Source organism: Carettochelys insculpta, chromosome 6 (assembly GCF_033958435.1).
Source record: "Carettochelys insculpta isolate YL-2023 chromosome 6, ASM3395843v1, whole genome shotgun sequence".
In the NCBI taxonomy this organism is placed as follows: Eukaryota; Metazoa; Chordata; order Testudines; family Carettochelyidae; genus Carettochelys; species Carettochelys insculpta.
Genome location: NC_134142.1, coordinates 115,972,248 through 115,999,999, shown reverse-complemented (window position 1 = coordinate 115,999,999; position 27,752 = coordinate 115,972,248). Strand labels below are relative to the sequence as shown.

The 27,752-nt window shown below is 46.7% G+C and overlaps 1 protein-coding gene across 1 annotated transcript in view; it reads left to right on the top strand.

Annotated features, from left to right (window-relative positions):
- The window catches only part of LOC142015137 (solute carrier family 9 member C1-like), a 191,552-nt gene that overhangs the window by 31,448 nt on the left and 132,352 nt on the right, over positions 1-27,752 (top strand). The window contains exons 8-9 of the mRNA XM_074998556.1: positions 23,297-23,463; positions 25,772-25,912. Coding sequence (XP_074854657.1) covers positions 23,297-23,463; positions 25,772-25,912 — 308 coding nt within the window. The remainder of the gene's footprint in view (positions 1-23,296; positions 23,464-25,771; positions 25,913-27,752) is intronic.

Here is a 27,752-nt window from a genome sequence, read left to right as displayed (position 1 = left end):
ATAGGTGTCAGGCTCGCCTGGCGCCGCAGATCGGAATTCTTCTAGCAGTTTCTATTGGATCGTGCATGCGCCGATGTGCGCCACTCCCTTGCACGCCCTCGGTCATGTGCGCGATCCTGTCCCCGCCAGTTCCTTCTCAACCGCCATTGGCTGCAGACGGAATCTGCTCCAGCTAAAGCCTGAGACAGATAAGAGAGTTGTTTTTATGTGTTAGTTCGTTGTTTGTCACTATTATATAAAAAAAAAAAAAAAAAGAAAGAGAAGAGCATATTAAATAGCAGAGAGAAGAGGAACGAAGGAGAGAGGAGCGGACAATAGGCTGTTAAGCCGTCTGCTGCCCTGAAGGCCGTGAATGTTATTTTGGGTTAGAAAGCACTGATTAGTGGCTAAGTACCCTATTAACAGTAAAGACTCATCGCGATGGCTTCCTCGGGGTTTAAGAAGTGAGAGTCATGCCATGAGGCTATGCCAGCCTCAGATGGGCATAATGAATGCATTATTTGCCTGGGGGAGTCTCATGTTACCCAGAAGTGTTCCCACTGCACTAAGCTTACAGCCAAGGCCAGGAAGGACAGAGAAATGAGGCTCAAAATGATCTTGTTTGATAAGGCCCTCCAGCCTGAACCGCTGGAGAAGCCTCACACAGAAGGGCCCTCTGGGTCGCATAAAAGGAAGGCAGCCTCTTTGACCCCCTCTGTGCAGAAGAGGAGGAAACTCTCCCCGGCTCGATCCTTGCCGGCGGTCCCAGCGAGCAGGACGAGCGGAACGCAGAGCCCCCAGCCGCGAGTTGATGAAAGTGGCAGCGCAGCAGCGCACGTGGCCGAGACCGGGCCTCCGACTATACAGCAGGCGGTACAGAAGGCGCCGCAAGCGCCAGTGCGGCAAGCACCGGAATCGGCGGCACCGACGGCGCAGGGGCACCCAGCACAGGGCCTACCGGCACCACAGGAAGCTACCTGCACGGCACTGCTGTTGACAGTGCCAAGCGCGGTGCCGACAACGGGCCCGAGATCCCCGGCACGGGAGGGGGCGGCGCCCACCCTGCAGGGGAGGGGCAAGGCTAGAGCTGAAACCCGGCACCTTAGTCCATCTCCAGGCGGGGCTGCGATGCCCTTATCACCCAGCCCCCCTCCCAAGATACACACGCCGCGCCTCCGGGCGGCAACTCCACCGGCTTATTTCGGGCCTCCCTCTCCGTTCCTCTAACCAATTTCTCCGTGGCTCAGGCCACCTTCACCATTTTTGGGCATGGATCCCCTTGAGTACTGTCACAAACCAGCTTCACCACTATCAATGTCGTCACGGAGATCCCGCTCTCCCAGACATCATGGGTACGCTCCCCGGTCATGGCCCAGGTCTCCATCACCGGGCCCTTGTCCATGTTGCTATGGTTGTCCTCATCATGCTGAACACAGACACCGCAGGTCTAGATCCAGGGGCAGGTCCTCTCCTACTACTCGTCAATACTCCCATGTACACTCTCGCTCTGGGACGGGAACGCAGTTGTCCCAGGGGGAATTAGGTCCAGAGTCCCGAGAATTCCCTTCACAGCCCACCAGGGAGCAAGTACACCACCGAACTTGGGAGCCAGAGGATTTGGGGGAGGTTTACCCCAGCGGTTCCTCCTCATCCTCCCCAGATGAGGCCATGGCCCCCGGGGATGTCTCCCCTCTGGATGACCTTAAACATTTCCAGGAGCTGTTCAAAAGAGTAGCATTCACGCAGGACATTCAAATAGCAGAGGTGCAGGAGAAGCACCATAAACTCCTGAAAAATTTGAGACCCCCGGCTTCATCTAAAATCGCTATCCCTCTGGACGAAGCCATTATGGAGTCAGCCACTAACATATGGCAGACTCCAGCCTCTATTCCGCCTACTATCAAGAGAGCGGATAAGAAGTACTTCATCCCAGCCAAGGGCATGGAGTTCCTGTTTAGCCACCCACAACCCGATTCTTTGGTGGTCGAATCATCCCAGCAGAGGTCGAAGATGTCTCAGTACAAATCAGGGGGGTCGGATAAAGATGCTAAGAAATTAGAGCTGTTCGGCAGGAAGGTCTACTCCTCCTCTACCCTATTATTGAGAATGGCAAACTACGTGGAACATCTATCAAACCATAACTTTGACAATTACTCTAGACTCACTCCTCTCATGGATTCACTTCCGGAGGACAAGAAGCCAGTGTTAAAGGCGATTGTCCAAGAGGGCTACGCGGCATCGTGGACGGGAGTCCAGATTGCCCTGGACGTGTCGGACACAGCGGCACGTTCAACAGCCGCAGCAGTGGTAATGCGTAGGGAATCCTGGCTCCAGATGTCTGGTATCCCCAGAGACCTACAGGTGAAGATCGTGGATCTTCCTTTTGACAAGCAAAAGCTGTTTGCGGACTCAACCGACTTGGTCCTCCACTCCAGCAAAGACTCGGGGGCCACACTTAAGACCTTGGGTATTTATACTCCCCCATACAAGAAGAAGAAATTCTATCCTCAGCAAAGACGCTACGCTTACCAACCACAGCGCGCACAATATCAGCGAGGCTATGACCAAGGGCGCCATTAACAGCAGCAGCAGTACAGGGCCCCCAGGTGACGTTCTGAACAAAGCCATACACCCTCGAGGCAAGCCCAGAAAAAGCAAGTTTGACGGGTATGTCGAGGACTGCACTATCAATACCATCGCTCAATGCCATTCTCATCTCATGTTCCATCATCGCCTCAAACCGTTCCTCTCCCAATGGCAAAAGATCAAAACAGACAAATGGATCCTAGAAATTATAGCCACGGGTTACACGATCCCCTTCCAGTCACTTCCACCAACGAAACCTCCCACCCGGCCTCATCTCAGGGACGCTGCCCACGAGGCGAGGCTGAAGCAGGAGGTAGATCACCTCATGTTCATAGGGTCGGTGGAAAGAGTGCCGGAACAATTCCAAGGGAAAGGTTTTTACTCATGCTACTTCCTAACAGAGAAGAAAACAGGAGGCTGGAGGCCGATTTTGGATCTACGGGGCCTCAACCATTACTTGCGCAAGCAGCGCTTTTGGATGATTACAGTTGCCTCCATACTTACGGCACTGGACGATGGAGACTGGTTTGCAGCCCTCGACTTACAAGACGCTTACTTTCATATAACAATCCACCCGGCACACAGACGCTTCCTCCGCTTCACGGTTGGCGGGGAAAATTTCCAGTACAGGGTTCTTCCGCTCGGCCTATCCTCGGCACCCAGAGTCTTTACCAAAACCCTGGCAGTGGTATCAGCCTACCTGCACAGACAGGGAGTGTTTATTTTTCCATATCTGGACGCCTGCCTACTGTAAGGGGCCTCAAAGGCAGAGGTCCTATGCATGATACGCGTCACCGCAAACACGTTTACTTCGCTGGGCCTAGTTATCAACCTCGCAAAGTCTAAGACCGAACCCACACAAGATATAGAGTTCATAGGGGCACGCATAAACTCTATCGCATCAGTCATCTCTGACAAAGCCAAACAGATGGAGCGCTGGGTCAAGCACTGCTCCCAGCTGTACTCACACGAGAACATTGTGGTTGATACAGCCCTCGATGCTGTCGAGTTCCTACCAGTAATGGACAAACTGGACCAGGAACCAACTGTGGATGAACTGAAGAAAGCCGTTGACAGCATTGCAGTAGGAAAGGCCCTGGGCCAGGATGGTATACCACCAGAGGTAATCAAGTGTGCCACAGACACCCTCTGGAACCCCTACATGAGCTTCTGTGCCTGTGCTGGAGAGAGGGAGAGGTTCCACAGGATATGCGCGACACTAACTTCATAACCTTGTATAAGAACAAAGGAGACAGAAGCGACTGCAACAATTACTGTGGAATCTCCCTCCTAAGCATCACTGGTAAACTGTTCACTCGCATCATCCTCAGCAGCCTCCAGAAGATTGCTGAGAGGGTATATCCCGAATCACAGTGCGGATTCTGCGCAGAGAGATCTACCGTTGACCTGGTCTTCTCTCTGAGGCAGCTGCAGGAGAAATGCAGGGAGCACAGGAAGCCACTCTATATTGCCTTCATCGACCTGACCAAGGCCTTTGACTTGGTCAGCAGGGATGGACTGTTCAAACTGCTCCACAAGATAGGCTGTCCACCACGGTTACTCAAGATGATCCAGTCTTTCCACGAAGACAGGAGAGGAACCATCCAATATGACGGCACATTATCAGATGTTTTCAGCATCAGGAGCGGCGTCAAACAAGGATGCATCCTTGCTCCGACATTGTTCGGGATCTTCTTCATGCTCCTCCTGAAGCATGCCTTTGGATCTTCAACAGAGGGCATCTTTTTGCACACAAGGTCTGATGGGAAACTGTTTAAACTTGCAAGGCTGAAAGCTAAATCTAAGGTGAGGGAAGCCCTCATCAGAGAGATGCTGTTCGCAGATGACGCTGCTGTAGTGTTACACACAGAAGACCAGCTTCAGAAACTGCTGGATCGGTTCTCCAAAGCATGCAAGGACTTCGGGCTTTCCATCAGCGTAAAGAAGACACGTATTTGCTCAGGATGTTGCTGAACCTCCATCAATCAGCATTGAAAACTATACGTTAGAGGTCGTCCACGAGTTCATTTACCTCGGGTCCACCATCACTGACACCCTGTCATTGGGCACTGAGCTAAATAGGAGGATAGGAAAAGCAGCCACAACTCTGTCCAGACTCAGCGAGAGAGTGTGGAATAACATCAAGTTGTACACTCACACCAAAATGCTATTCTACAGAGCCTGCATCCTCAGCACCCTCCTTTACGGCAGTGAGTCTTGGACCCTGTATGCCCACCAGGAAAAGAGGTTGAACGTCTTCGACTTGCGCTGCCTCAGGGGCATCCTTGGAATATCATGGAAGGACAGAGTGTCCAACACCGCCATCCTCGAGCAAGCTGGAATCCCAACCATGCACACCCTCCTCAGGCAGCGTCAACTCTGCTGGCTTGGCCACGTCCACAGGATGAATGATGGAAGGATTCCAAAAGACATCCTGTATGGTGAGCTAGCCTCTGGCAAAAGACCTTCCGGACGCCCCCAGTTGCGCTACAAAGATGTTTGCAAGAGGGACTTCAGAGAGGTAGACATCGAGCCAAACAGCTGGGAGGAGCTGGTCCACAATCGCAGCAGATGGAGGCAGGAATTACACAAGGGCCTTCAGAAGGGTGAGATGAGGATCAGACAGCTAGCAGAGGAGAAACGAGCCCACAGAAAGCACAGTTAAGGACCTGCCAGACACCCATTACACATGCAACAGATGCAGCAAGGACTGTCACTCTCGTGTGGGCCTTCACAGTTGACGCTGCAAATGATGATCCCAAATGGAACTATGAAGGGCGCGATCCATAGTCTACGTAGACTGAAGGATGCTGCTACTACTACTATTTAACAAGATTTTGTTAAACAATCTGCATTCCGTGTTTTGTCCAGATGTGGGAAAAAAAAAAGAAATAATGATAAATTGTTTGTCACAGATGTACTTATCCCATAAGGTTTCGTGGCAGATAGTGTTGTGTCCACTTACTAAGGAGGAGGAAGACTACAAACAAACAGGCCTATCAAACATATAATATACAATTACAAATAGAGCAGCTTCTGGTTTAGTTCAGAAACTTCCACAATTAAAAATAAGTAGTCTTCTATTCTTAAAGGGCAGCAGAATTGGAAGTTGGATGGAGAGATAGGAAAACTACGGCAAAGTACATGCATTATCCAGGCAGCAATTGTCTCATGTATATCTCCTCTTCACCATTCTATAGCAGAATTTTTAACAGAGAGCAGATGTGCTGAGTAATATACATTTCAGAGTGACAGCTATCAGAGGTGTAGCTGTGTTAGTCTGTATCTGCAAGAATGAGAATCCCTGTGGTCCAGGGTGTCCAATAGGCAGCCCACAAGCCAAAATCTGGCCCACGGAGCCTTTTTATCTGGCCCACGGGACCAGCTGCCATGGTGACACCAGCTTCCATGGGGCTGGCTGCCACAGGGCCTACTGTCACAGGGCCCCTGCGGTTGGGGTGTGGAGCGGCTGTCAGCCCTGAGGGCAGAGCTGCGACTGGGGCGCGGGGCTGGCCGCAGAGCCCCCGCAGCTGGAGCAGTGAGCTGCTGCTGGCCTCAGTGGCAGACCCCAGGTGGGTAGCATGGCTAGTGGCAGAGTGGTTTGGAACTGCGAGGGGGGTTAAGGCTGGGGGCAGTTTGGGGCTGGGGACTGGGGGGCGGTTTGGGTCTGTGCAGGAATTAAGCTTGGTGGTGGGCAAGGGACAGTTTGGGGCTCCGGGGGGGTCTTAGGCTGTGGACATTGTGGCTGTAGAATGTCTGAGACTGGGGGTAGTTTGGGGCTGCAGGGGATTTAAGGCTGGGGGCAAGGGTGGTGGTTTGGCACTGTGAAGGGTTTAAGGGGGTGGTGGTTTGGGGCTATTTTGTGTTTGGCCCCCCAGAACACACAAAGAATTGCCATGTGCCACCCCATACCCCGATTGAAAAAGGTTGGATACTCCTGTTATAAACTAACAGGTTTTATGGAGCACAAGATTTCATGGGCAAGGACCTATTTTGTATGACATGCATCTGATGAAGTGTGTCTTTGCCCATGAAAATCTGTTAGTCTCAGGATCTCTCACTGAGTGCGCCTGCACTAGGAACTAACTTCAAAGTTAGCTTTGTATTTAGGCATTACATTGAAGTAGCCATCAGAGAGTCTACACACATTTTCCCTTACTTCGAAGTTAACTTCGAAGTAGAGAGCCCAACTTCAAAGTCCTTACTCCATTCCCAGTAATGGAGTAGTGCCCTACTTCGAAGTTTAAGTTCGAAGTAGGGTGTGCGTAGATGCTCAACTTAGAAGTTGCTTACTTCAAAGTTGTACTTCGAAGTAAGCAATTTCGAAGTTATTTTTGTAGTGTAGGTACAGCCATTGTTTATACACTTCAGGCAAAGCCTTATTTTACAAAAGAAGGTATAGTAATTTGTATTTAAATCTGCTTTTGAAATTACAGTCAAGTACCTGCTTTTACTGACTAGTGGAGATCAGCAATCACAAAAACCAGTGTGACCAACTTAAGAGCCATAGCACTTACTGGTTTGTAAAGCGTAGTTAGCCTCAGTTTTTTTAATAACCACTGAGGGAAGCTATTTGATACACAAGAAGCATTCATTAAAACATTTTTACACTTTTCTACAGGTTGAACCTGTCTAATCCGGAACTCTCTCGTCCGGCAACATCCATAATCGGACGCGATTTTAGGTAGCTGGATGACCATTTATCACGGGTGTACTGAAGTTTTCTGTGGTCCCCTGAAGTTTGTTTCCTCTGGCTCTCAGTGTTCTGTGCTGTTCTTTACCTCTAATTTACCTGTATAGGTTTTCTAAGAGCCCAGTAAGCGGTGGAAGTGCTGATTATGCTGCTAGACAATATTGGCCTCCCATGGTCTGGCAAATTCGTCTGGTACCGGTCAGGTCCCAAGGGTGCAGGATTAGAGCGGTTCAACCTGTATATAACATCAACAATTATGACAATAATTGACGGTTTGTAGTGAGTACTGGCAATATGCTTAATGTTGTATGAACATCTGCGATATATATGTCTGATGTACCCCGACTTTAATAAGTCTTTTTGACCAATCTCACATAATAGTCTTAAGTAAACTGGCAGATTCTTCTTCGAGTGTCCCCATGGGTGCTCCATGTTAGGTGTCGGGCTTGCCCGGTGCCGCAGATCAGATCTTCCAAGCAGTTTCTGCCGGACTGCGCATGTGCTGGTGCGCGCCGCTCCCTTGCGCGCTCCTGGCCACGTGCGCGATCCGGTCCCCGCCAGTTCCTCTTAACCGCCGTCGGCTGCAGACGGAATCCAACTAGGCTACGGCCAAGTAAGCGTATTCAATGGTTTTAACTGTTTTTCTTTAAAGTTTTCAAGTTCTTAGGCTACTGTTAAGTTAGCCAGTTGTTATTTTCAAAAAGAAAAAAAAAAAAAAAAAGAAGAAACAACAAGCGGGACGGCATTCAGTCCAGTCCTAGTAACAAGCGGAGCACCGGAGGCCAGGAGCCTAGGGCCATTAGCCCTCCTTCCGCGGCAGGCTATTGGAGAGGGGAAAAACAGCACAGAGAAGGTGCTAAGTACCCCATTAACAACTGAAAGACTCACCAACAATGTCCTCTTCAGGATTCAAGAAATGTGAGTCTTTCCGAGAGGCAATGCCAGCGTCTGATGGGCACAGTTACTGCATAAGGTGCCCTGGGGGAGTCCCATGTGACGCAGAAATGCTCCTTCTGTGCAAAATTAACAGCCAGAGCAAGGAAGGACAGGGAGATGCGGCTTAAAATGTTGCTCTTCGACAAGGCCCTCCAGCCAGACGTGCCGGAGCAGCCGCAGCAGGAGGAACCCTCCGGGGCCCATAAAAGGAAAGCCGCCTCCCTCACCCCATCAGCACAAAAATGGAGGAAAGTCTCCCCAGCCCGATCCCTGCCAGCAGCAACAGCGAGCGGGACGGGAGGAGCGCACAGCCCCCAGCCGCAGCAACAGCTTATCGGCGGCGGCATGGAGAGCCAAGTGGAGGCGGCTCAGCCTCCGATAATCAAACAGCCGCCCCGCACCGCAGGCAGGGCGGCAGCTAAACAAGTGCCGGTACTGGCGGCACTGCAAGCAGCGGCATCGACCCCCGGGGAACCGGCGGTGCAGAGCGCGCAGGCACGCAGCCTGCAGGCACCGGAGGACACCGCCTGTGCAGCACCGCCCATAAGCGTGCCGAGCACGGCGCAGACGGGGCCAAGATCCCCTACACGTCACGGGACGGAGCCACCCCCTCAAGGGAGGGGGAAGGCTGCACACAAAACAAGGCACCGCAGCCCCTCTCCAGACAGGGCTGCAGAATTGCTTTCTCTCAGCCCTCTGCTCATGCTGCAGACTCCAACTAGAAGGCAGGGGTCCCCCCTAGCCTACCCGGAGCCCCCGTCTCCATTTTTACAACCAGCCTCGCCCTGGCTGGGACCACCTTCACCCTTCCTGGGGTTTGAGCCTCTGGAGTACTATCACAAATCACTCTCTCCAGTGTCCCAGGTCTCTCGACGATCTCGCTCCCTCAGAGGCAGAGGGTATGCACCAAGGGAGTGGTCTAGGTCACCTTCCCAAGAACAGTGCCCATGCTGCCATGGTCGCCCTTATCACGCGGGGCATAGACATCACCAGCAATCTACCAGGGAAAGATCCTCACAGACGGTCCCGTATCCCCGAGGGCAATCGCGAACGGGGACAGAGACTCAAGTATCTCAGGGGGAACTGGTTATGGAACCCCGAGATTTTCCCTTGCAAGCTTCCAGCGAGCGGATGTACCATCACCAACAGGAACCGGAAGGGTCCAGAGAGGCGTACCCTAGTGGTTCCTCGCTCTCCTCCCCGGACGAGGCTACGGCCCTGGGAGACGTCCGTCCTCCGGATAATCTCAAACAGTTTCAAGAGCTGTTTAAGAGGGTGGCCTTCACGCAAGGCATCCAAACAGCAGAGGTGCAAGAGAAACACCATAAGCTCCTCAAAAATCTGAGACCTCCGGCCTCCTCCAAAATAGCAATAGCGCTTGATGAAGCAATCTTGGAGTCCGCCACTATGATATGGCAGACCCCTGCGACTATTCCGCCTGTCCACAAGAGAGCGGATAAGAAATACTTCGTGCCGGCGAAGGGCATGGAGTTCCTGTTCAGCCACCCACAACCAAATTTCTTGGTGGTGGAGTCGTCGCAACAAAGATCAAAGACATCTCAATTCAAGACAGGGGGAACAGACAAAGATGCCAAGAAGCTAGAGCTGTTTGGCAGAAAGGTCTACTCCTCCTCCACTCTACTGTTGTGAATGGCAAATTACGCAGTGCATCTAGCGAACCATAATTTCGACAACTACACTAGGCTAACCTCCCTCATGGACTCGCTTCCAGAGGACAAGAAACTGGTGCTCAAGGCCATCGTGCAAGAAGGCTACGCGGCCTTGAGGACGGGAGTTCGGATCGCCCTGGATGTTGCGGACACAGCAGCACGCTCCACAGCTACGGCAGTGGTGATGCGAAGGGAGTCCTGGCTCCAGACTTCGGGTATACCGAGGGATCTTCAGGCAAAGATAGTCGATCTTCCCTTCGACTCGCAGAAGCTGTTTGCTGAATCAACTGACTTGGTCCTTCATTCCAGTAAAGATTCAAGAGCCACACTTAGGACCCTGGGGATTTACACCCCTCCATACAGAAAGAAAAAGTACCACCCTCAACAAAGATGGTATCAGTACCAGCAACAGCGTCCCCAGTACCACAGGGGTTACGAGCAAGGGCGACATCAACAGCACCAGCAGTACAGAACTCCCAGGCGACGTTCCCAACAGAGCCGTGCATCCTCAGGGCAGGGCCAAAGGCCACAAGTTTGACACACAGATCCAGGGCTGCGCCATCACTACCATCGCACAAGGTCATCCGAAGCGGTTATTCCACCATCGCCTCTGACCATTCTACGACCAGTGGCAAAGGATCACCACAGACAAATGGGTGCTGGAGATCATAGCCACGGGGTACGCCATCCCCTTCCAGTCGCTCCCACCGCCACGACCTCCACCCAGGCCCCACCTCCAGGAGGCCTCCCACGTAGCGAGGCTCAAGCAGGATGTAGACCATCTCATACTCATAGGGGCAGTGGAAAGAGTGCCGGAGCAACTGCAAGGGAAAGGGTTCTACTCGAGGTACTTCCTCACGGAGAAAAAGACAGGAGGCTGGAGGCCCATCTTAGATCTTCGAGGCCTCAACCGGTACCTGCGCAAGCAACGCTTTCGGATGATCACAGTCGCCTCCATCCTTACGGCACTGGACGATGGAGATTGGTTCGCAGCCCTTGACTTACAAGACGCGTATTTTCACATAACTATCCATCCGGCTCACCGACGATTCCTCCGGTTCATGGTAGGCAAAGAACATTTTCAATACAAGGTCCTACCGTTTGGCCTCTCCTCGGCCCCCAGAGTCTTCACCAAGACCTTGGCAGTGGTGTCAGCCTACCTGCACAGACAGGGGGTATTTATATTCCCGTATCTGGACGACCTGCCTACTCAAAGGGGCCTCGAAGGAGGAGGTACTACGCATGATATGTGTCACAGCAGGCACGTTCTCTTCACTTGGCCTGGTTATCAATCTGGCAAAATCAAAGATAGACCCCACACAAGATATAGAGTTCATAGGGGCACGCATAAATTCTATTACAGCGAGAGTGTATCTACCAGAGACTCGCTTTCCGGCCATCGGCTCCCTCGTGCAGGTCATCACCTTCAGCCCTACGGTGCCGGTCCTGACGTGCTTACAGCTGCTGGGCCACATGGCAGCAGCGACGTTCATAGTACAGAACGCCAGGTTACACATGCGCAGCATGCAGCACTGGCTGGTGAGCATATACAAACCAGTAGCACACTCCATTCACAGGGTGGTGTCGCCCACAGCAGAGGTGCGCAAATCCCTGCAATGGTGGGTAAACCCCAAGAACTTGCTAACAGGGGTACCCTTCCACCAACCACAAATATCGGTTTTTCTTACTACAGATGCCTCCCTCATAGGGTGGGGAGCACCCACATGGGCGAAGAGGTGACTCAAGGGCTGTGGTCCTCCACGGAGCAGTCACTGCACATAAATATACTGGAGCTCAGAGCAGTGTTCAACGCCTGCAGACACTTTCAAGACCATATACAAGGCAAAGTAGTCGGGATCAGTACAGACAATACCTCCACCATCTTTTATATAAACCGGCAAGGAGGAGCTCGGTCCCGTGCCTTATGTGCGGAAGCAGTCCAGTTGTGGAACTGGTGCATCGCCAACAATATAATCTTGAAAGCCTCGTACTTACCAGGCGCTCACAATGTGAAGGCAGACCAGCTGAGCAGTCATTTCGCACTCATGCACAAGTGGCAGATCCGTCCCGATCTGCTACGACCGATTTTTCACGCAGGGGGTTTTCCCCAGATAGACCTGTTTGCCACTCAACACAACAAGAAGTGCCCACGATTCTGCTCCAGGGGAGGACTGGGACGGGGGTCCCTGGGAGACGCATTCGCGATCTCGTGGAGGGGCCCCCTGCTTTACGCTTTTCCTCCCACAGTGCTGATCCACAAAGTCTTGCAGAAAGCCAGGAGGGAAGGAGCCCGAATGTTCCTGATAGTCCTAACGTGGGATCGACAGCAATGGTTCCCCCTACTCCTGCGTGTGTCGGACCATCCACCGATGCCCCTTCCGGTGGCACTGGATCTGCTCACACAAGCCCAGGGGTCCATAGTGCATCTGCACCCCCAAGGCCTGCAACTACAAGCGTGGTTAATCCATGGCTCAGCTCCCTAGAGAGCACATGTACGGAGGAAGTGCAACAAGTCCTAGAAAGTAGCAGGAGGACTTCCACCAGGAAGACCTACAAGCAGAAATGGACTCGCTTCACGGCATGGTGTTCTACCAAACAGCTGGCCCCCCTTTCGGTGCCTATACCTGTAATATTAGAGTATTTACTGGACCTCAAGAGAGGAGGACTCTCACTATCCTCGTTAAAGGTCCACCTTGCCGCCATTTCGGCTTTCAGACACGAAGAGGAAGGGCACGGTGTTTGCCCATCCCATGGTTACCAGGTTCCTCAAAGGGTTGGTAAACCTATATCCCCCTCGTAAACCACTTCCACCTTCGTGGAACTTGGACCTGGTGCTTAATGTGCTAACGGGACCACCGTTCGAGCCTTTGGCCACGGTTTCCCTCCACCTCCTTACGATAAATACGACCTTTCTTCTCGCAATCACGTCAGCTCGCAGGGTGAGCAAGCTTGCGGCAGTTATGGCAACGCCACCCTGCACTGTTTTTTCCAAGGAGGCGGTAACCATACGGCTGCATCCAGCCTTTGTTCCTAAAGTTTCTTCTGAGTTTCATATTAACGAACCTATCGTTTTACCCTCGTTTTATCCAAAGCTTCATAACTCTAACAAAGAGGCACGCCTACACCTCTTGGACGTGAGGAGGACGCTAGCCTTCTATATAGACAGGACCAAGTCCTTCCAGAAAACGGATAGACTCCTAGTCTCTCTCGCTCCCAAATCGAAAGGAGAAGGTCTCTCTTCGCAGAGAATCTCGAAGCACATCGTATCCTGCATAAAGATGTGCTACGAACTCAAAAAGACTCCTTTACTGGCCACGCCCAGTGCTCATTCCACTAGGGCGGTGGCGGCATCAACAGCCGTTTTCAAGGGCGTTGCGCTAAAAGACATTTGCAGAGCGGCGACCTGGTCATCCTATGACACCTTCGCCAAACATTACGCCCTTCACAGGGTATTCCGAGAGGATACCCGTCTCTCGACAGCGGTCCTCTTGGGGACAAGCTGCACATAATCCAATTACCCACCTCCTATCGTGGGTTACTGCTGGGTAGTCACCTAATGTGAAGCACCCACGGGGACACTCGAAGAAGAAAGAAAGGTTACTCACCGTAGTAACGGTGGTTCTTCAAGATGTGTCCCTGTGGGTGCTCCACTACCCGCCCATCCTCCCCGCTTCGGATCTCTGTTTAGTGTTTTGCAGGAGCATCTGAGGCGGTTGGTCAAGGAACTGGCGGGGACCGGATTGCGCACGTGGCCAGGAGTGCGCAAGGGAGCGGCGCGCACTGGCGCATGCGCGGTCCGGCAGAAACTGCTTGGAAGATCCGATCTGCAGCGCCGGGCAAGCCCGACACCTAATGTGGAGCACCCACGGGGACACATCTCGAAGAACCACCGTTACTACGGTGAGCAACCTTTCTTTTTCCAAGCATTGCTTGGTCTTCAACTTGTTTAATTTAAAAAAAAATAGAAAAATGCCCATGCTTTATTTCAATGATTTTAGTTTAAAAACACAGTATTATTTTTAGGAAGTTAATTTTTTTACAGATTTCTTAAGAGGGAATGTTAAAATGTTTCAATTAATTTTTTAAAGAATATTTTAATGGGAATTCCATCAAGTGTGTATTTTTTCTTTGTCCCTTTAAATGCTTATTCACTATGTTTTAACAAAAAAGGGCTATAATCATCTTACGCATTGATTTAGCTGTGGCAAAATAGAACTACTACAGATTCCTCCATTTTATATCTTTTGTGTAAGGTTTATTGAAAAGTAATCCTATTCCAGGTTCATCCTATTTTTCTGGCTCATCTTGGTTCAGTCTCTTTCAACCTTTGCTCAGTTATGCTAATTTTGTGGACTGTATTTGATTTGATGATTTTCTTTTCTGTTTGGTTTTATGAGAAGCAGTCCCATTCTAGGCACAGCCTGTTCTCCTGGCATAACCAAATCCTTATGTTGCTTTAAGTTGTAACGAAAGGAAGCTGTATATTGAATTTGGTGATCTTAGCATTGATCATTTAGGAGGTGTTCTTGATCAAATGGACAAATAGACAAACTCTTTAAAATATGTAATAGGCTAGGGAGAATGGTACAGCTGAAATTACTGTAAAATAGATGCACAATTGGTTGAAAAACAGTATTCAAAGAGTGGAGTTATCAATATATTTGGGTGCTCTTGTATGGTACTGTTCTGTATCCAGTTCTCTTTGCTATTTTCATTAACAATTTTGATGATATAAGAGAGTATACTTTCAAAATTTATGGAGGGCACCACAATGGAAGGGATTGCAAGCACTTCGGAAGACAGGATAAAAATGCAATATGTTATACTGGAAAATTGGTGTGAAATCAATAAAACGAAATTCAGTGAAGATATGTACCAAGTACTGTGCTTAGCAAGGAGAAATTAAGTATAGCAGGGTCTCAACATTTACGAGGGTTCCATTTGAACTGCCATTTTGATTCCAGGTGGGGGGAGTTTCAGTTTCAGTGTCAGCTGGGACTGCCTGCCTGACCTTTGCTCCCTTGATCAGCCTTCCCCTGTGTGACTCATAGGGGGAGGGCCTGAGAGAGGACAGCAGGCTTAAAAGCCAGAGGCGGGAGCAACCAGGGGAGTGAAGCGGACAGGGAGCTGCAGACAGGGTAGTTTAAGAGGGAGTTTGGGAGGGAGTGTGACAGAGAGGACTATAATGGTTAGGAAGACCCGCAACACCTGTGCCAGCACTACTGCTGTCTCCTCCACTTGTGCCTGTAGCCAGACAGACTGCCTGACCATGGATGTTTCTACCCAGACCCTGGTGTGGTTCTGCAAGGACTGTGGCTTGCCGTTCCCACTTACTGATACCCAGGCTGAGGGGAATATTCAGTGTGAAAGGTTCCTGCTGGTGGAATCTCTCAGGCAGCAGGTGGGGGAGCTACAGGGGGAGGTGGCCAGGTAGAGGAGTATCCGAGTCCATGAGCATTTCATGGATAGTATTCAGGTGGAGACTGCGGAGGTAACTGTCCCAGTGCACAGGACGGCTGATAAACCACTGGAGGAGGTCGACCAGGGTGGACACTGGCAGCTGCTTACTTCTCGCAGCAGGCAGTGTTCCACCCCTGCTCAGAACCCTTCCACTGTGGTACTGGAAAACCTTTATGCTGTACTCGATACAGGAGACCAGGAATTACCCCATACAGAAGAGGAGAAGCCTCGTACCCCCAAGGCTGGGAAGTCTACTGCCACCCCTGTAAAAAGGAAACATAGAGTAGTGTTGGTTGGAGACTCTCTTCTGAGGGGGACGGAAGCGCCCATCTGTCGCCCTGACATTTCCTCTCGGGAGGTGTGCTGCCTGGCAGGGGCCCGTATCCGAGACGTTACGCAGGCATTGTTGAGGATTATCTGGCCCTCTGACTACTATCCCATGCTTCTCATCCATGTGGGCACTAATGATACTGCGAGGTGTGACGCTGAGCAGGTCAAGAGTGACTTCAGGGCTCTGGGGGCACGGGTCAGGGAGTTTGGGGCTGAGGTGGTATTCTCTTCAATCCTGCCTGTCAGAGGTAGGGGCCCAGGCAGAGACAGGTGTATCCTGGAGGTGAATGCTTGGTTGCGTAGATGGTGTCACCAGGAAGGCTTTGGTTTCTTTGACCACGGGATCCTTTTCCGGGAAGGCCTGCTAGGCAGAGATGGCGTTCACCTTTCGAGGAGGGGGAAGACCATATTCGGACATGGGCTGGCTAACCTAGTGAGGAGGGCTTTAAACTAGGTTCAACAGGGGCAGGGGAGCAAAGCCGGCAGGTAAGTGGAGAGCATGGATGCCTGGGAGATGAACTTGAAATGGGAGGGAGTATGGGCTACACCGGGAGAGTAAAAAGAGGGCCAGGGCAAAACTGGAAGGCAAGACCAAATCAATATCTGAGATGCCTATATACAAATGCAAGAAGTATGGGAAATAAACAAGAAGAATTGGAAGTACTAATAAATGAATACAACTATGATATCGTTGGCATCACAGAAACCTGGTGGGATAATACTCATGATTGGAATGCTGGTATTGAAGGGTACAGCCTGCTTAGGAAGGACACACAGGGAAAGAAGGGAGGAGGTGTTGACTTGTATATTAAAAATGTACACACCTGGACAGAGGTGGAGATGGACAGGTTGAAAGTCTCTGAGTTAGACTCAGGGGAGTTAAAAACAAGGATGAGGTCCTACTAGGCGTCTACTACAGGCCCCCTAGCCAGGTGGAAGAGGTGGATGAGGCTTTCTTTAAACAGCTAACAAAATCATCCAGGGTCCAGACTTTGGTGGTGATGGGGGACTTCAACTATCCAGGTATATGTTGGGAAACTAATACAGCAGGGGACAGACTGTCCAATAAATTCTTGGATTGCATTGCAGACAACTTTTTATTCCAAAAGGTTCAAAAAGCTACCAGGGGGGAAGCCGTTCTAGATTTAATTTTAACAAATAGGGAGGAAATTATTGAGAATTTCAAAGTGGAAGGATGCTTGGGTGAAAGCGATCATGAAATCAGAGTTCACAATTCTAAGGAAGGGTAGAAAGGAAGACAGTACAATAGAGATAATGGATCTCAGGAAGGCAGATTTTAGTAAACTCAGACAGCTGGTAGGTAAGATCCCATGGGAAGCTAAACTGAGGGGAAAAACGGCTGAGGAGAGTTGTCAATTTTTCAAAGGGACATTATTAAAGGCCCAAAAGCAAGCTATCCTGCTGCGTAGGAAAGATAGAAAACATGGCAAAAGACTGCCTTGGCTTAACCAGGAGATCTTGCATGATCTCAAACTCAAAAAGGAATCGTATAAGAAATGGAAACTAGGACAAATTACAAAGGATGAGTGTAGGCAAACAACACGAGCGTGCAGGAGCAAGATTAGAAAGGCTAAGGCACAAAATGAGCTCAAATTAGCTACAAGCATAAAGGGAAATAAGAGGGCTTTTTACAAATACATTGGTAACAAGAGGAAGACCAAGGAGAGGGTGGGGCCATTGGTCAGTGACAAGGGAGAAACAGTAACAGGGAATCTGGAAATGGCAGAGATGTTTAATGATTTCTTTGTTTCGGTCTTCACTGAGAAATCTGAGGGAATGCCTGACATAGAGAATGCTAGTGAAAAAGGGGTAGGTTTAGAAGTTGAAATACGAAAAGAACAAATTAAAATTTACTTAGAAAAATTAGATGTCTGCAAATCACCAGGGCCTGATGAAATGCATCCTAGAATCCTCAAGGAGCTGATAGAAGAGGTATCTGAGCCTTTAGCAATCATTTTTGGAAAATCATGGGAGATGGGAGAGATTCCAGAAGACTGGAAAAGGGCAAATATAGTACCCATTTTTAAAAAGGGGAACAAGAATAACCCGGGAAACTACAGGCCAGTCAGCTTAACTTCTGTGCCAGGAAAGATAATGGAGCAGGTCATTAAAGAAATCATCTGCAAGCAATTGGAAGGTGGTAAGGTGATAGGGAACAGCCAGCATGGTTTTGTTGAAAACAGATCACGTCAAACCAATCTAATAGCCTTTTTTGATAGACTAACGAGCCTTGTGGATAAGGGAGAAGCAGTGGATGTGATATACCTAGACTTCAGTAAAGCATTTGACACGGTCTCACATAATATACTTATCAATAAACTACGCAAATACAACTCAGATGGGGCTACTATAAGGTGGGTGAACAACTGGCTGGATGACCATACCCAGAGAGTAGTTATTAATGGCTTTCAATCCTGCTGGAAAAGTATAACTAGTGGGGTTCCACAGAGGTCTGTTTTAGGACCGGTTCTGTTCAATATCTTTATTAACGATTTAGATATTGACAAAGAAAGTACACTGATTAAGTTTGCAGATGATACCAAGATGGGAGGGGTTGCAGCTTCTTTGGAGGATAGGGTCATAATTCAAAAGGATCTGGATAAACTGGAGAAATGGGCTGAGGTAAACAGGATGAAGTTTAATAAGGACAAATGCAAAGTGCTCCACTTAGGAAGGAACAATCAGTGTCACACATACAGAATGGGAAAGGACTGCCTAGGAATAAGTACAGCAGAAAGGGACCTAGGGGGTTATTGTGGACCACAAGTTAAATATGAGTCAAGAGTGTGATGCTGTTGGAAAAAAAGCAAACATGATTCTAGGATGCATTAAGAGGTGTGTTGTGAACAAAACACAAGAAGTCATTCTCCCACTCTACTCTGTGCTGGTTAGACCTCAGCTGGAGTATTGTGTCCAGTTCTGGGCACCGCAGTTCAGGAAGGTTGTGGAGAAATTGGAGAGGGTCCAGAGGAGAGCAACGAGAATGATCAAAGGTCTAGAGAACATGACCTATGAAGAAAGGCTGAAAGAATTGGGCTTGTTTAGTTTGGAAAAGAGAAGATTGAGGGGGGACATGATAGCAGTTTTCAGGTATCTACAAGGGTGTCATAAGGCAGAGGGAGGGAACTTGTTCTTCCTTGCCTCTGAGGATAGAACAAGAGGCAATGGACTTAAATTGCAGCAGGGGAGGTTCAGGTTGGACATTAGGAAAAAGTTCCTAACTGTCAGGGTGATCAAACACTGGAACGAATTGCCAAGGGAGGTGGTAGAATCTCCATCACTGGAGATATTTAAGAAGAGGTTAGATAGATGGCTTTCAGGGATGGTCTAGAAAGTGCTTGGTCCTGCCATGAGGGCAGGGGGCTGGACTCGATGGCCTCTCGAGGTCTCTTCCAGTCCTACTCTTCTATGATTCTATGTTTAGAACCCTCGCGAATGCTGATTTTTTTCGTGAATATAGGGGGTGCCCAGAGCCCTGGGCAAAGCAGTGGCTTGGCTGCTTGCAAATAACTGAATTTGTGAAGATTATGTTCACGAATTGTGAGACTCTACTATATACAGATACAAAATGTGGAATAATTGGCAGGGCAGCAGTAGCTTCGAGGATAGAGATTAAATTGTTCTCCATGTCCACCAACAGTAGACCAGATAGTAATTAGCTTAATCTGAAGCAAGGGAAAGTAAGGTTAGCTTTTATGAAAAACATTCTAACTATGAAGATAGCTCAGGACTGGAACTGGTTCCCTATGGAGGTTGTAGACTCCTCATCATTAAAGCTGTGTCTACACTTGTGTTCCTCTTTTGAAAGAGTCATGCAAATGAAGGAAATTGAAAATGCAAATGAGGTACTGATTTACATATCTGGAACCTCATCTGCATATTCTCAGTTTGAAAGAGCTTCTTTTGAAAGAAAAAAAGCAGTGTAGACGGGGCTTTTTTTTGAAAGTAAACCCCATCTTCAAAAGAACCCTTCTTTATGGAAGAAAATAGGAAGAAGGGGTCTTTTGAATATGGGGTTTACTTTCGAAAGAGCTCTGTCTCCTTTTTTTTTTTTTCTTTCGAAAGAAGCTTTTCTGAAAGGAGAATATGTGAATCAGGTGCCAGATATGTAAATCACCATCTCATTTGCATTTTCAAGTTCCTTCATTTGCATGCCTCTTTGGAAAGGGAATCCAAGTAGACACAGCTTAAATGTTTATCTAAACTATTATTTAAAATCTTTTATAGGCATTGTCACTATATACTTAAACTTGCCTCTGAGTGTCAGGTTAGGGAGATTGACTAAATGACTTATTGAGATCACTAGCTCTGCATTTAAGTCTAGTTCAAGTAGTGGCTAAACAGCTGAAACATAACTAATATAACAGTTGGTGGTAGAGAAGCTTCATGTTGATAAATTTTGTAATGATCATTGTTGAAAAAGTTTACAGAAGTATCTTATGGAGTTGACTTTGTGCACAATCAAAGGGAGGTAAGTCCAAGAGTTACATTAAAGAAAGTATCAAGAAGAAAGAGGGAGTAGCATGGAATTAAGCTTTTCTACACTTGAAATTTGTTGCAGGTTAACTTGACATATTTCACATCATTAAACCCAGTTTGGAAACACACATGCTGAGCTGTGGGATGAGTTTATTTCCAAGAAACTGTGTAGGAATGTGTAACCCGGAAGGCACTGAGACCACATACTAGGGAGACTGAGGCCTTTAGCTCAGGTGGTAGAGCCCAGGGCTTTAGCTCCTATGGTTGTATGTTTTGCCAGCGACCTGAGTCCGTCAGTGTTACAAGTGGGGGCTTGTCCAGGATGACCTGCAGGAAAGTCTCAGAAGCTTGGGGTGTGCTTCTTCAGCTCCAGGGAAGTATGTAACCCCAGAGGCACTGAGTCCATGTACTAGGAAGAGTTAAGTCTCTTCTCTACAGCCTTGGCTGAGAGCCAGCTGGCCTTTAGCTCATCAGGCAGAGCCCAGGGCTTTAGCTCCTATGGTTGCAGGTTCTATTCCTTCTGCTAATGACCCAGATCTGTCAGCATTACAAATGCATCCCAAGCAAATGCCTGAGTCAGCCTTGCTGTGAACCTTTGTGCCTTCTGTTTTTCCAGCATCATCCTGATTGGATGTCACCTCTCATTTTAAATGCTGTTGAACATTCAGGTACTGTCCTTTGCATTTCCAGCTCATGGAGGATTCACATACCCATTTCATACTCGTGTTTATTAAGCAGTCATGCCTTATGTCAGAGTCTAATGATGTACCGAGGCCTAAGGTTTCATTACCTCTGGAGAGAGGAGCATGCATAGGCCCATCTGAGTTCTAACCACTGGAATGCATGACTATACAGTCAGCTATCCGAACACAGCATCAGAGGGATAGCCATGTTAGTCTGTATCTGCAAAAACGGGAAGTCCTGTGGCACTTTATAGACTAACAGATATTTTGGAGAGGGGTGGCTTTAAATTGACCATAGAAGGAAATAGTGGTAATGGAGCAATCAAACTTCCAAATGAGAAAAACAATGTCAAAGCACCATGCATTTAACATATCCAAGCACCAAGTATGTAAGGAACAGATTTTTAAATATTTAAATGTTTGGAGCCTATGTCATAAACAAGAGGAGTTAAATATACTAATGTATGGAAAGAAAGATGACATTGGTATTACTGAAACTTGGAGGAATGACTGTTATAACTACAACATTAAAATTGGTAGTTATATCCTGGTCTGTAAGGAGAGACTGGGAAAAGAGAGTGGCACTCTACATCAGACACTGTTGTATATTACAGAATCATAAATTACTCGGAATCATATTCAATTGTTAACTAGCAAAACTAAAATTAGGATACTGGTGAATTTTTCTTACAGGTCACTTAATTTCACTAGAGAACAGGACAGATTCCTTCTTAAGCACCTGCATATAACATGTAGAAAGAAAAATTGACCTTCGAATGCTTGTATATGTCCATTCCTGTGTAGGTGTGTGTAAGCCCTGAGCAGAGTTTTGAGAAATGTTTCCCTGAGTGGTATTCAGTTAGTCAGCTCAAGTGCCCTCTGGTACTGTGCATTCATAGTGCCAAGAAAAAGGGGCCATACCAACCACATGACCCCTCAATACCTTACTGCCCATGACAGGGCATTGGAACCATTTTCTTGCTTTGGTAAGCTTTTCCTTGTTTGTTTGTTGTTTGTTTTTGTTTGTTTTTCTGTTTAACTCTTTGGGACTGAGTTGCTTTTACTAGGTATATAAAATATCTTGGCATTGGTGCAGAATGCTCTTCCCAGCATTTGGAAGTCTTGGCATTATTCTTCATCCCTGGAGCATAAGAAGCCAACTGTTTTTCTATAGTGTGTTTGGATTTCTTCTTGACTTAATACCATGTGACATATTAATTATCCTGCTGTCTGCACTTGCATAGGTTGACATTGTAACATCGACTTTTAGGAGTTACTCTCGGGAAATTTGGCATTACAAAAGTCAACTTTAAAGCCCCTTAAAATCGATGTATTGAGTGCTGTAGTGTAGACTGGTGGTTTATATAATCAAGCTTAGACCTTTTAAATTTGACTTAGCGTCCCAGTGTAGACCAGGCCTCAGCTGCTTGATTTCAGTCTCCTCAAGTGCCTTTACCACTCTAAAGCCATTGCATTCCCACAATAGGTCATGAAAAAACTTACAAAATGCCTACAATGCACCATTTAATGTCTGCTAGGAAAGCTAAATGCTTATTTCAAAATACTGCTGTGCTGAGTGGCTACAGTGATATGAGACAAGTATCTGGGCAAAAGTGCTATGTATGTACTGCATCCACAACTGTTGAGAAGGCACTTAAAGGAAGCCCACAACAAGTTTCAAGTGTAGATGTTCTCTTAGGAAGGGGTTTGCAGAATATAAAGAAGAGGGGAAAACAAATGTAGAAAAGGTGAAGTTCTATAACAACATCTAACATTCCCTGGTTACAATACAGTACCAAATACTATCTGAAAGAGTGTTCACTCAATTAATGAGAAAGAGACCTTTAAAAAGGGGAAATTGTTTACTCAGGATAACACAATAAGCTTTCATATAAAAGGCCGTATAGAAGAGAACAGCCCAAGGCTATGTCTACACTTGCCTCCTTCTTCAAAGGGGGCGTGGTAGTCGGGGTGATGGGAGATTACTAATTAAGTGCTGCAATGCCTATGCAACATTTCATTAGGCAAACTCTCCCCCCATGGGAACTTTGAAGTGCCAGCATGCTGGGTAGCCGTGGGCACTTTGAAGTGCCCACAGCTACATGGCATGCTGGCTCTTGGAAGTTTGACTCTTGAAAGTTGCCAATGTGCATTGTAGCACTTCATCAGTAATCTCCGATCACTCTTATTACCATGCCCCCTTCGAAGGTGGGGGCAAGTCTTAGTTCTGCGGAGTAGAGGAGCTTGAGAGAACAGCATGTAGCTGCTCTGACAAAGTGAAGGCTCTGGTTTTTGGCGATGGTCATATCAAATTGCTGTTAAACACCTGAGACTCTGCTCTTAGCAATGTTACAAAAATGGCATTTCAGCCAGCTCGTCACCCTATAGTCTGAGTTTTTCTTTCACATCTTACAGATATATTGACAACCTAAATATATTCATTTTTTTCCTTTCTATAGGTCTGTGTAATGTTACTCTTCCAAAGCGTATGGCAATGTACAATGCTGTTCAGCGTATAAAAGAAATGGAGGCGAACACGTTTTCCATGTTGAAACTTGACAGATTTTTAGCTGATGCGAATTGGACTATGACTGAAGAAGCAATTAAAATTGATTATCCTTATAAAGTGAGTGATTTATCTGTATAATATTTCTTACAAAGAAAAATATTTAAGAGTCAAAAGGTATGCAACAGACATAAGAATGACTTGCAGTTTTTGATTTACACTGCCACCTATTGCAAGAAAGGTGCTCTTCAGTATTAGGTTTACAGGTTAGTAAGAGAGAATTATAATGATAAATGAGGTCTCTGATTTTAATTTCCATCATATTATGGGGCTTTTATGAAGGTAAAAAAACCTAACATACCAAAACATTAGGGGCTAGAGTTCAGTTTTGGTGAAAAGAGGTGTTTGTGGAAATAGAGTTGTTATATAAGAATAATTGATGATTAACACAATACTTCTGTATTACTTTTAAGAAATGTTCCTATAAAACTTGAACTCGAATATGTTTCTGGAATACAATGATTGTTAATTCTTCTGACAATGTTAGTAATTTTACTGAAGTATCGAGAGAATATTTGTGGTGATCAGTGAAGTAATGGATAGCTCTTTGTTTCACGGGGCTTATTCTGTCTTGGTAACAGCTGGGATTTACCTGCTCTTGGTATTTAGAATTTAGATATAATAGGAATGAATAAATCAGCTCATGTTTATATTTGGAGGTTTTTAGTGTTTGGGAAGATATTGTGATCTTCATGTCTTATAAAACTGGAAGGGACCTCCAGAGGTCAATGAGTCCAGTCCCCTGTTCTCTTGGCAGGACCAAGCACCATCCCTTTTTTTAAAACCTATTTACTTCACATCCCTAAATGGTCCCCCTCAAGGATTAAGCTCACAACCTGTGGTTTAGCAGGCTAATGCTCAAACCACTGAACTATCCCTCCTGCTAATCCTTTATGCAGAATGTTTATATACCTATCTCATAGAACGGGAATGGACCTTCAGAGGTCATTGAGTCCAGTCCTGTGCACTCACAGGGCAGGACCTGTCATCATCCCTGACAGGTTGTGTGTGTGTTTTTTTTAAATCTATTTGCTCTAGATCCCTAAGTGGCCTCCTCAAGGATTGAGCTCACAACTCTAGGTTCAGTAGGCTAATACTCAAACCACTGAGCTGTGCCTCCCCATTGTTGTAATACTGCTTGTTCATGTTGTAATACTGCACAATGTAAATATTAGATTTTTTTTTCCTCAGCCGACTCTTTCCACAAAGGAGGCATAGTATTCTCAGATCCTAGGAGTTGTCCCAATGGCCCTGTATCATGTTCTTGCCTTAATGTCTTTGGAAGTCACTGAATGTTTACCCACCTGTCTGTTGCAACTATTTAGGCAATGACTATCTTTCTTACTCTCTCCATGAAGAGCTGTGTAATGTGGGTTCCCTGATGCATAGAGACTTAAAAGTATAAAGATGCAAAATATTATTTTGCTGTTCTCCTGAGTCAATGAATCTTCATTTTCACCTGCACAGAAGTCAATATGTGTGTATTGAATTCTGAAAAACATATACCCTCATTACAAAAGTGCATATACCCAATAAAGCGAGATAGAGAAAAACTAATTACAAAACTATTGTATTCTGTCACTTGACTGAAAATGGTATCTCATTCTGTGCTGTAAGTAAAAATAAAAACTCAAACATTCTCATAATTCTTTTCAACAATTCTTAGCATTTAAAAAAACACAATGTCCTACTTTTTCTAACAGCAACGAAGGGTCCTGTGGCACCTTATAGACTAACAGAAAAGTTTTGAGTATCAGCTTTCGTGAGCACAGACTCACTTCAGCAGATGCTGGTCTTGGAAATCTGCAGGGCCAGGTATAAATAAGCCAGAGCAAGGGTGGGGATAACAAGGTTAGCTCAGTCAGCAAGGGTGAGGCTTACTACAAGCAGTTGGTCTGGAGGTGTGAACACCAAGGAGGGGAAGCTGCTTTTGTATTTAGCCAGCCAAATACAAAACCCTCTGCTACTTTTTCTAATAACTTTTAAATAATTTAGCCTAATTTATTCATAGGAATGTAAATAAGCTTCTTGTGAGTAGGGACACAACCATCCTCCTTGATTCACAGACGGAAGAACAGAAATAGTTTAGTATCTTTCTGAAAAGAAGTATATTTTTGTATCTAAACATATGATTTAGATACTTGGATTTGTTTGCCATTATGAAATACTGCAAATTTGCTTTCTGACCTTATTGTCTTGATGTAAAATTTCCTATTGATCTACTTCCAGATGGAGATTAAATTTCCATTTGAAATAACATTTTTAATTTCATGTTAGCATTTTTTTAAACATAATTCTCTTACCTTTTTGGTACTCATGCTCACAGTATGTTATGGTCAATTCACTTGTTTCTATTTTTCTTATTTAGTTTGACATAGAGGAAGTTTCCCAAATTGTTAGAACACTTAAATGCCCAGATTGCAACAAAGAAATTTCATATGAGACAACACCTCAACAAATTGCTGACATACTGGAAGAAGCCAGGTTACGTCTTTTAACAGCACAGATAGTTAGTATTCATTCTATTTGGTTATATTTTTATTTTTCTGGATTAATGCATATATTTTAATGTTTATTTTTATTTATTATTATTTATTACCACTTTCTTTATTTGAAGAATGGGTGTCCAAATGTGAGTTGTGGACCACTTTGTACCTCAAGGCTTCAAATTGTGGCCTTCAATAATGACCATGTTAAGAAGAAATGTTGTGTTTGACTATAAACTGAAAATGTATGCCCTCAGCTATGTGATATGACTTTTAAACTGAAGCATTTGAATTAGCCCTGTTACTATAAGGAGGAAATAGATGGGACTGTCTACGCACTGTCCTCCCACTGTTGCCCCAGGAATCTTAGGAATTGCTCTAATGTGATCCTGGAGTGCTTTGACCAGCATCTTTATCCCTTACTTGATGCAGTTCCCCCACTGGTCATCTGCGGCATCCTAGGGAAGGGACAAGAGAATAATTCTGCCCTGTGCATTAATTGCTTTCTTGCCAGGCTGTTGGAACTCAGAGGTAGCATGATAGAAATTGTGCATTTGGGAATATCTGTCAAAGGATGCCTCCTTTCCCCAATGCAGCCACTCAAGGCCACCCAGGAGAGAATTAGAAAAGCTGAAACTGAGAACCCACAACTGATTATGGTTCACAGATTCTCTGTGCTACCTCAGGCTAGAGAATCTTTGTTCCAGCTGAATATAGTCCTCAAGAGACCATATTCCAACAAGGTATAGGTAAGAATGCAGCATATACCAGCCAGTCTTTCTGCCCCTTGTCCCTTACACCAGGAGCTGCAGGGCAGGTGGCATAGACTCTGAATTCAGAGGCTTTATACCCACTGAGGACTTTCTAATATGTGGGGGGAGGGATCCTTAGCAAGGGAACTTACTGATACTTTGTGCTCCCTTTGTGTTGCGTAAATGGAGCAGGATGAAGAATCCACCCCAATGTACTGACTGTAGTCCCTTGATCTTTTTTGAAATAAAATGTTTTGCCATTCAACTGAAAAAGTTGGACATCACTAAATTAATAATACACTTAGAAGCTTTTTACCTTTCAAGACATGCACTGAATGGTCTATTTTTTTCATACTTGTAGGCATTACTAACACCTACGATAAGGCTGGAAGCTGCAAATGCTTCCTTAAATTTCAGTGATGTAAATGTTTATAGGGATCAGGGAAACCTGAGCTCAATAGAAAAATAAAGGAAAAATGATTTTCAAGTCTGAAGTGTGAAAGGAGAGTTATGGCTTTCTCATTCTCTTACTCAGGTGAAAAACTGAGTTTAAGACATTAAGACATGGAGCTTCCCAAACACCACTGATCTGGATTGTCCATTTGTAGCCGGTATGCTAATGTTTGAATGGCTATGATATGTCAGAACCTAAATAGCTCATAGACAGCACCTGCTGCTCACTGTGCATCCTGGTGCACATATCAAGCACTGCCCCTCCTCCCATTGCCGCAAGTTCCCTTCTGTGACCTCATGCCTTGCTGGTTATCTCTTGACGACAGTGCTGTGTGACCACAGTGCTTTGGGCAGGTTTCCATGTGATCTGCACATAAAACCACCTCTACATCCACTTGCTCTGCCTAACAAGGCTTGCACAGAGGAGTCTGTACAGTTCGGCATCTTTCCACTCACCTCCCAAGCCTGCCTTCTCTGCTATTAAAGGATTGTTCTTCTCTGCCTCCTGACGAGAGCTCAGGTACCTGAGACTTAAAACAAATGTAGAAAAATTTTTGATCTCAGAGCCCAGATACGATGATCTGTTCTTCCTTCTGTTTCACTTTTTGCTCCTACCAGGGCAGACATACTTGCCCTACAGCCACATTGAAACAGACCT